The sequence below is a fragment of the Canis lupus genome, chromosome 6, assembly GCF_048164855.1.
Source record: "Canis lupus baileyi chromosome 6, mCanLup2.hap1, whole genome shotgun sequence".
NCBI classification, from domain to species: Eukaryota; Metazoa; Chordata; class Mammalia; order Carnivora; family Canidae; genus Canis; species Canis lupus.
Genome location: NC_132843.1, coordinates 37,139,139 through 37,149,717, shown reverse-complemented (window position 1 = coordinate 37,149,717; position 10,579 = coordinate 37,139,139). Strand labels below are relative to the sequence as shown.

General features: G+C 41.4%; 1 protein-coding gene across 7 annotated transcripts in view; it reads left to right on the top strand.

Annotated features, from left to right (window-relative positions):
* The first annotated feature begins 1,779 nt into the window (after window positions 1-1,779).
* Window positions 1,780-10,579, top strand: part of HDHD2 (haloacid dehalogenase like hydrolase domain containing 2) — a 56,477-nt gene continuing 47,677 nt past the window's right edge. For 5 of the 7 annotated variants that reach the window (XR_012032595.1, XR_012032596.1, XR_012032594.1 and 2 more), the window contains exons 1-2: window positions 1,780-1,937; window positions 9,956-10,066. Coding sequence is in view for 2 of the 7 variants with exons in the window: in XM_072829499.1 (XP_072685600.1) it covers window positions 9,966-10,066 (101 nt within the window). In the remaining 5 variants the exon portion in view is untranslated. Of the gene's footprint in view, window positions 1,938-9,955; window positions 10,104-10,579 lie in introns of all 7 variants that reach the window. The other 2 variants (XM_072829503.1, XM_072829500.1) reach the window with 2 other exon arrangements.

The window sequence follows — 10,579 nt, the reverse complement described above, 5'->3', positions numbered from 1 at the left end:
TTTATTTTTTGCTGAAATTTTTCTTGGCCCCTGATTGGTCATTAGATGCTAGGTGTTGTGAAAACATTCTGTGCAAGGACCTGGGACACATAGTGGGCAATGCCCAAGGTTATTGATCAAGGTGAGTTTTGGAATCTTGTTTTTATTTCAGTTCTTATACGGCTTTATTCCCCCTTTGTGTTTTTGCACCATCTTTCTCTTTTCCAAATTCAATCCCTCCTTTTTTTCTTTGTCAATAACATTTCATTATTGAAGTAGTGCTGGTGTACAATGCTAATACATCCAGGTATATAGCATAGTGACTTGACAGTTCTATACATTGTGTGGTGCTTACCTCTTTAAGTGTAGTCACCATCTGTTTAGACATCCTATCCCTTCTTTACTCATCTTGCCCTTTGGGAAGCAAAATCATTTGAGACTTTTGAGGGGAAGTCATTAGTCCTGTTCACTTATTCCACGTTATAGTGAATGACGCCATTATTTATAGTACCAAATAGGCCAAGCCTGGAATTTAGTAATTCTCTTGATGCCTTCCTCTCCCTTGCCATTTAATCTGTCAACAATTTCTATTTTACCCCCTAAAGATCTCTTGAATTTGCTTTGTTTCCCCATAAATTTAAGCATCTCTCTCGTAGCCCTGCAGTAGCTTACCTGCAGTAGCTTACCTGGTCTTGCGTACAATTTGGCCCCTCTTCCATCCATTCTCCATACTGCAGCCAGAGTAAGCATTTGGAAAATTGCAAGTCATAATATTACCCACTTGCTTAAAATCCTTCAGTGCTGTTTTAGTCTGGTCACAGCTCTTAGTTCTGAAGGGGAAACTAGGAGCAGATTGCTTCAACCAAGTATGCCCTCACATAGAAAATAGACAACAAAAACGAATAAACTGAAACCAACCTCCAGATTCAGTGGGGAGGAAAAGTAGAGGGTCACCAGTGCAGAGAAGAGTTCTATCATACCGTGGCAGACTGCAGCACCGGACAAGAGGGGATGTTGGATGGGTTCTAGCAGCATGAATCCCCAATTAAGGAGTTCCCTATGTGTAAACCTGAGTGTGTATCCCGTTATGTCAGACTGCTCTAGCAAGGGTTTCATCTAGTCGTTTTTCATAGAGATTGCATAGGATAACCGGCTTTGCACTCAAAGTTTATTTGGATTAAAAGCAGGCCGTGTGGATCAAAGAGACTCCCAGCATGTGCGCGGGAGGGGCGCAAGCAGTGAGGGAGATGGTTCCCCGCACTTCCAGATACTGATCCTCTAGGGACGACAGGCAAGGCCTGTGTTTGCTCTCCAACGGGAGGCAGGATTGGCGAGTTGGCAGCCTAAGGTTTGGCAACAGCTGGCGTAGGAAAAGAGGAACTTCAATGCCTGAGAGGGTGGTTAACAGCTACAAGTGCCAGGTGCTAGTCAAGTAGCAAAGCAGTTAATAACTTCAGAGATCGGGTATTTCAAGGAGAGTATCAAGGAGATGACTTCTGAGTTACCCCTCGAGAATGGGCATGACCGGTGCAGTGAGGGGAGGGTGCGGCAAGGAAAGGTACTCCACACGTGATTCACCCATGGCTCCAGAAGGGGAAAGAGCCGCTGAGCAAAAAGGCAGCGGTTTCGTTTCTCCTGCATCTGCGGCTAAGCACGCCAGCCCTTGAGGTGTCGGGAGCAACATTCCCACCTCCAAGGTGCTGAAGGAGCGAGACTAGACTCGGGAGCGCGCCCCCGCAGCCCGGAGGGAGCCGTGGGCGGATGGGGCGGATGGGGCGGATGGGGCGGAGCCGGGCCGGGGAGAGGCGGGACTTCCGGTGCGGCGGCCGGCCCAGTTTCCGGCGACTCCGGCCGCCTGCCTGCGGCTTCGGACTGACCTGAAGGACGCTGCGGACGGCGGGGCTGTGCTGACTTTCCTGGGAGCGGGGCTCCTGCTGAGGACGGCGCGCGGAGCAGGGGTGAGGAACCGCTGTGGGACGGGCGACCTCTCGCCCGTGCGGAGGCAGCATTTCTTTGTGGGAGAGCTCGGGGACACAGCGGTTGCGTCTCAGGCCACCCCTTCCTGGGCCGCGGACCAACCCGCGCGCGCCCTCCGTGACGCCGGTCCCGCCCCTCGCTGCTGCTGGGCCTCCACGCATGCGCGCGGCTCCAGGCCCCTCCCCGCGGGCCGGGGGCGGGGCTGCGGGCTCGGGGGCCCCCAGCGGCTGGGCGTGGCGGGCCTTCCCCTGGACTGGATTCCCAAGCCGGCACCGCTTCCGCGCAGTCAGCCCAGGTCCCGAGTGGTGCGCTAGGGCCGTTCCCACCCAGGAGATGGAGGAGATCGCAGTTGTCAGTGCCGAGAGGTTACGGAGACAGGGATTCACGAACTGGGTTAACTCAGCATCCTGCCCTGAGCGATCAGTAGTGCAGCGAACAGGCAACGCTGCGCCTCTTTCTTCGGAGCTTAGCAGAGTGGACCCAGTGATAAGTGGGATAATAGGAACACGCTGGGGCGGGGGGGGCGGGGGGGCTCCTGGCCCAGCCCTGGGCGAAGAGGAGTTGGACTCCCCAATGCCAGAGGGAAGGGATGCTGATCTGGGACCTATGAACGGCAGGCGTTGGCCAGAGAAAGGGAGGGTGCAGGGGACGGGGGTGGTAGGAGGCCGAGAACCAAAGTGGTTCCAGACAGAAGTCCAGCGATGAGGGAGGTCGGGGGTAGGCCTGGTAGGCCCCTGCAGTGCCGTGAAACTTTGCTGTGGGAGCAGAGACCGAGGAGTTGGAGAGGTAAGGCCGGGCTCTGCACACCAGTGTCCATCGCTCACTCTCTCCTGAGGGCAGCGCAGAGCAACTGGAAGATTTTTTAACTGGTTAGTGACCGAATAATAGTGTCATCTACTGAGTGCATATACAGTGGTTCCAGACTCTTCTACTGGAAGTACGTAGGGAAGAAAAGAGAATTTGTATTCCCCGGGAGGTCTAGGAGGCATTTTCTACAAAGCCCTAACCTCCCAGGAGAAAATTGTTTGTTGAAACCTCCTGTTCTAAATATTTATAAGACACACAAGACTTGAATGATAAACCAGAGCATATACTAGGTTTGGTATAAAATGTTTTCTCAGATCCTCAGGTTATTCTGATGCTCTAGGACTTTGCATCATATATATCCTGTGATTTCTGTAGTCCTTGACCACATGCATCATGTACCCTCCCCTCCACCCCCAGGTACATAACCCAGCCTTTCTGTGTGCAGAACACTGTTCACAATACATGTGTTACTTTCTTTGATTGTCCTACCAACCATTAGAAATGGGAGTAATTCTTTATACTCAAACACTGAAGAACCTGCAGCTGAGAGGTTAAAAAAATCGCCCATGTTCACCCAGCTAGTGAGTTGACCTTCAAACCCAGGCGCTTTGCAACCCCTTAGTTCTGGGACTTCACTACTTCACTTCGGGAAATGGATTTGGGGCTGGAAATAAGGAGATTTGAAGCAGAGAAGACATTTAGGGAATTGTTGAAACAGGCGAGATGAGACGTGATTTCAAAACCCAAGATCGTTTTAGTAACTATGAAGAGAAGTGAGTGGATTCAAAGAACGTAGAGCTGCCACGATTTGGCATTTGACTGAATAGGAGGAAGGAGTGGGGAGAGCCTGGTGGCTACATCTGGGTTGCTGGGGCAGCCATTCACTCATACGGATTGTAGGGAAAAGAGCAGCTTTGAGGATAACAAGGGCTTGTTGGACTGAGATGCACCACAGTATTCACGAGGAGATGTCCTTCTGATGTATCTTGAAGACTTCCCTTCAGCCTGAGAGAATTTACTTTTCTTCTTTGCGTTGAATATGTTCCGTTCGTTATCAGTTATTGATAACTTTCTGAGTTGTTGATGACCTACTTTCTAAGGTATATCTCCAGTAACCTGTTCAAACTATGGGAGATGGCGGGACATGGACTACTTCTGAAGCCTTTGCCTGTCTTTTAGAGGTGACACATGTATTTTACAATTAATTTTATCAAATACTGACCTGTAGTTCAAGTAACAAGTATTAAAAAAGTTCAGACGAGATCATGGCTGAAGTGGTCAAGGCCTATACTGGGGCTAATTGAGTAAATGTGTGTGTGTGTGTGTGTGTGTGTGTGTATTTAGATTTTATTTATTCATGAAAGATACAGAAGCAGAGACACAGGCCGAGGGAGAAGCAGGCTCCCTGCGAGGAGCGCGATGCAGGACTCGATCCTAGGACCCTGGGACCACACCTTGAGCCAAAGGCCAATGCTCAACCACTGAGCCACCCAGATACCCGAGGAAGTATATTTTGAGGTTGGAGTGGGGTACCTCAGGTTTTTTTTCTTCTAGGCCTCAATCACTCTCAGATATGTAATGCTCCAGAGAGCATTTTAGAATTTAAAAGCTATGTTCTGTGGGCGTCTGGGTGGCTCAGTGGTTGAGCGTCTGCCTTCAGCTCAGGTCGTGATCCCCAGGTCCTGGGATCGAGTCCTACATTGGGCTCCCTGTGGGGCGCCTGCTCGAACTGCCTGTGTCTCTGCCTCTCTTTCTGCGTCTCTCATGAATGGATGAGTAAAATCTTAAAAAAAAATTATGTTCTGTGAAACTGATGAAAGCAAAAATACAGGTTTTTAAAATGCTTTGGTAACATTAAGCCTATGTGGATGCTTCGGTAAGGATTAATATTACCAGTATTTATTATGACCATTTGCCAGCTCTAGTTGTACAGGTTTATTTTTTTTTAAACAGTACAATTCTTTTGTTGTTTATCCAGTCTTGTTTATATTTTGTTCTTTAATTACCTTCAAGTTAACATTTTTTATTAAGTACAGATGTTGCCCATTGTTCTACTGGGTTGTTTGTCTTAATATTTATAGTTTATGTTTTCTGGATTCTGGTCTTTTCTCACATGTGTTGGAAATTTGTTTTTCACTCTGTATATTTTCACACTCTTTCTCTCTTTTCAGTACTTTAAAAAACTTTTTTTTCCAGCAATTGAATTCATTGGCCTTTTCCTCTTTGGTAGTGCTTTTTATGTCTTAAAAAGCCATTCCTATTCTCAAGTCATGAAGATATTCTCCTACTTAAAAACTTTACAGTTTTTGCTGCCACAAACAGATGGTTATTTCATCTACCTGGGGGAAAAACTTTGTGTGATGTTATAGGGGAGTGCAATTTAATTTTTTCTTATGTGGGTATTCAATTGTTCTAATGTTATTGACCATGTCATTGTTTCTTCATGGATCTGAAATTACCTCTGTCATGTCTGGCTTATACACATGGGGTAGGGGGTTGTTTTCTGGATTCTCTCTTCTGTTCCAGTGATCAGTTTGTCTTTATGTGCTAATACCACAACATCTTAATTACAAGACCTCATTAATCAAATCTAGATATTAGGTAAAGCAAGGTCCCACCTTCTTTTTCTTCCTCAGTCTTGGCTGAGGTATCTTGGCTGTCTTTGGCCATTTGCAGTGATATATATGTGTGTGTGTGTGTGTGTGTATATATATATATATATATATATATATAGCTTTTAGAATCAGCTTATCAAGTTCTACAAAACACTTTTTGAGATAGTGTTTCAAATTGTACTCAATGTATAGATCATTATAGGGAAAATTGACATCTTTACAATATCAGGTCTTTTAATCCATGAAAATGGTACCTCTCTATATATTTGACTTTTTTGTGGCTTTCATTGAAGTTTTTTTGTTTTTTATTTTTAAAGATTTTATTTATTTATTCATGACACACACAGAGAGGCAGAGACACAGGCAGAGGAAGCAGCAGGCTCCATGCAGGGAGCCCACTGTGGGACTCGATCCCAGGACCTCGGGATCATGACCTGAACCAAAAGCAGATGCTCAACCACTGAGCCACCTAGGTGCCCCTTCTTTGAAGTTTTTAAGTTTTGACATAAAAATGTTGACATCTTTTATTAGACTTTTCCTGGTAACTTTATATTTTATGATACTATTGTAAGTAATATTTTTAAATTAGTTTTCTAATTATTTTTAGTGACATGTAAATGAAAATAATTTTTAATATTAATTGCTATACTTTCCTGCTGTCTTAGAATCTTGCATTTTTTGTATATACATTCATAACATGTATCAATAGCAATGGTTTTCTCTTTTCCAATCCTTATACCTTGTTTTTCTTGCCTACTATACTAGTTAGGGTATTATTTACACTGTTAAATGGAAGTGGTGATAGTAGCATCCTTGTGTTATTCCTATCTCAAAGAAAATATTTCCAGTATATTGCTGATAAGACTAATGTTGGCTGCAGCCTTTTTGTAGATAGTCTTTATCAGCTTACAGAAGTTCCTTTCCATTTTTATGTGCTCAGAGTATTTAGCATGTACACATGCTGAATTTTATCAATGCTTTTTCTGCGTGAATTGACATGCTCAGACATTATTTTACTTCTTCTATTAATATAAACAACAGTGATTGGTTTTCTAATTTAAACCAACCTAAGAAAAAATAAAAAAATAAAAAAATAAACCAACCTAAGTAGGATAACCCCAATTTGGTCATAATTCTTTTAATATATTACTAGGTTGACAGTTATTTTCTTTCAGCACATTAAAAATGTCATTTTAATGTATTTGGACTTGTCATTGTTGCTGGTGTGAAGTCAGCTACCAGTCTATTGGGTCTTTGAAAGTCATGTGTCTTTTCCCTTGGCTGCCTGCAGGATCTTTGCGTTGCTTCCAGTGTACAGTTATGAATTTCTTTTTATTTGTCTTCTGAATCTGCACATGGATAGTTCTTCATGGTTTTTTTTTTGCACAGATTTTTCAGCCTTGTCTTTTATTTGTTAAACATGTAGGCCTATCAGGCCTATCCAGTGATCTGTCTGATAATCACATTATCACAGGAGCCCTTACAGGACTACTTTATCCACTGTTGTTTCTGTAGGATCTTCTCCCTTATGATCTTTGTTTCTTTAGGTTACTTACTCATTATGCTTAGAATTTTATTTGATTTTATTTATGGAATTTTGTGGCTGTTTGGGCTGAAAGTAATGAGGAGGGTTTGCACTTACTTCAGCCAGGCACCTGCTAGTTAAGATCATTGTAATTAAAATCCTGAAGGTTTCCTAATGACTTATCTTCAGTAATGTGAATTTGGTCTACAGACTGGGTCTAGGGCTGGCTTATGGTTACTCATTCTTTGTGGCACTTTCTTCCTTTTACTCTTTGGGCCAAGTTTCATAGCAGTTTATTTTCTTGTAGTTGACTGAGACAGGGTGGGGTGGGAATATCAGTGATGGTTTATTTCTGGCTCATCCTTACACTGAAGGCTCTGCTTTTAGATTGGGAGGATCTGTCTCTTCAGGTGGGCTCTGAGGTTTATTTTTTGTTCCCTACAGGGATTGGGACAAGAGGGAGCTAAACATAACTTAATGTGGGCAAATGCTCCTAGGGCCAGAACAGGCTACAGTATTCTACTCATCTCCTTGTTTCTTGCTTTGACTCAATCTAAGAAATTCTTTTCTTCCTTGCTCCTTGAAGCTTTATACACACACACACATACACACATATACATATACATACATACACATACACACATATACACATACATATACACACACATATACATACACCTTGAACAACATGGGTTTAAACTGTGCTCATCTACTTATGCAGGATTTTTTTCAATAAATACAGTGTAATACTGTAAATGTATTTTCCTTGTGATTTTTAATACTTTTTTCTAGCTTTATTGTAAAAATAGAACATGCAATACATACGACATACAAAATACTTGTTAATCAACTGTTTATGTTATCAGTAAGGCTTCTAGTCAACAGTAGGCTATTAATAGTTAAGTTCAGGTGGAATCAAAAATTATACTTGGATTTCCAACTGTGCAGGGGTCAGCCTCCCTAGCCCACATGTTTTTCAGGGGTCAAATGTGTGTGTGTGTGTGTGTGTGTGTGTGTATTTTAATCTAGTATTGTTAAGTTTAATTTGGAGAGCTAATTTGGTTACGTAGCCAGCTATATTATTGGAAGCGCAACTCCAAGAATGATTTTTTTAAAAAGAAGCATACCAGAGTTTATTCATAGGAGACTATGAGTAGGAGACTACAAGTTTCTGTCATTGCTCAGGATATATTTGGAACTGTTTTTTTGGAATTGGTTTCAGAGCTAGTAGCATATTCTTTTAAATATCTTTATTGGCTATAGTTGTCCTCCTTTAAAGATGTAACTCGGGCTTATCAGAGGATCCAGCAGTCACACTTCACACTTCTGTTTACCCAAATAATTGAAAACTTCTGTTAATAGAAAAACCTGTGCATGAATGTTTATAACTACTTTATTCATGATCCCTGAAAACCAGAAATACCAAGATAAAATTTGACAGGAGAATGGATAAACTGTGGTATGTCCACATTTTGGGATACTGTTCAATAACAAGATAAATGAGCTTTATTGATTCTGGCAAAAACATGGATGGATCTTCATTGCATTTTACTAAGTAAAAGAAGCCCACCCCAAAAGGCTACATATTCTATGATTTTATTCATATGACATTCTGAAAAAGAACTAGGGACAAAGAATATCAGTGGTTGCCGAGAATTGGTGGAGGGAAGAGCAGTTGATTACAGGGGAGGTACACAGGGGGAACTTATAGGATAATATTTTTGATACTTGTTTGTATGTCTGAAATATTTTATTATAAAAGCAAAAAATGGAAGAAAAAAATGAATAAGCTTAAAAAAAACTAAAAATGAAGTTCCCTCCTCTTCTCTTTAGCTTACCCAGTGTTCTTACTTATTCTGTTATTTTTAAACCATGCATATGCCTTATACTCCACTGTATATACAATGTAGCTCATAATAAGCAAATTTTATTTTTTATTTTTTATTTTTTTTAATAAGCAAATTTTAAAGGGGAAAATATGCAAAAGGAAAGTTGGATGTGGTTAAGGTAAGGAAACCATCTCTTGACTAAAATGACTGTATAGCTTGAAATTTCTTATCTTTAGTGACCTGTAAACACTGCTAACTCCTTGACCACTTATGTCATGTCAGGCTATAATAGTAGAGATGGGCAATTAGAACATTTTCTTTCTTTCTTTCTTTCTTTCTTTCTTTCTTTCTTTCTTTCTTTCTTTCTTTCTTTCTTTCTTTCTTTCTTTTTTTTCTGATTTTTAGAATTTATTTATATATACTAAGAGAGCACACATGTCCCTGCAGGGAGAGGGGCAGAGGAAGAGGGAGAGAGAGAATCATAAGTAGACTCCACCCCAGTCTGCTGTGGCTTTATCTCAAAATCTGGAGATCATAACCTGAGCTGAAGACAAGTGTCAGACACTTAACCGACTGAGCCATCCAAGTACCCTTGAACATTTTCATCTTATATAGCAAAAGATGAAAAAGATTTTGCCAGTGGTTTAAGGTTTTCCATCCATCTATTCTTCAGAGTACATTTGTTCATATTAAAATAAATGAATGGGGACGCCTGGGTGACTCCCCAGGCGCTTGAGCATCTGCCTTTGGCCCAGGTGTGATCCCGGGGTCCGGTATGAACACCTCACATCAGGCTTCTTGTAGGGAGCCTGCTTCTTCCTCTGCCTATATCTCTGCCTCTCTCTTTGTACCTCTCATGAATAAATAAATAAAATCTTTAAAAAAATAAGATAAAATAACATAAATGAATTGTTCCACCAAAGAATTATTTTAAGAAATCTGAAAGTAAATAGTAACTTCTCTTTTTTAATACTATTCCCCTTCCTACAGCTTTAATTCAAGATATAAACAAAACAAAACAAAACAAAACCAACCATTCTAAAAGTTTCATGAATCAAATTATGGATTTTGGATTTTTAAAAACACATTCTTTTCTAAAAGAGAAGCAGCTTAACACTAAGCAGTATCTTTCTGGATATGAATGATATTTTTGAAGACTTACCCGTTTTTAATTGTCCATTGTTTCCTAAACTGTATTTTTAATTTCATTTGCTCTCTCCTAGGGAATGAAGGATGGCAGCACGCCGTGCATTAAAAGCTGTTTTGGTGGATCTCAATGGCACACTTCACATTGAAGATGCAGCTGTGCCAGGCGCACAGGAAGCTCTTAAAAGGCAAGCTATTCTCCAGGTTCAGCTGACAAATATGTTTGTAAGTGCCATATTACCAAGGCAGATCATTAGCTAAATGGATGGCCTTAAGATGGCATTTCACCAGCTTACCATATATACAGGAACTGCCTTGGGTTTAGCCACAAGATATATGCACTGTAATTTCCTGCAAACACCAGTTTCTAAACCTTTATTAGGTTTGGCCTTTTGATCTAGTCTTTTTGTTCTTTGTGTGTGTGTCTTTATCTAAGTCAGTAATGTAAATTTTGGAATGAAAACTTAAGATTCTAAAGTACGGAATAAATAGCGTTGGAAAATCACAGATGAACCCTGGAATCACAAAATGAAACATACACATGCACAAAGGCATAGCTCTGCCCTCTACCCCTTCACCCAAAATCTAGCATTGAGTGTGCAACTGCTCAAGTAAAATTCAGTTAAGAGACTTGAAATTTTATATTGGTTTCCATCAACAAAATGTAATGCTTTTGAAGGTTAGAGACTATCTTATATTTC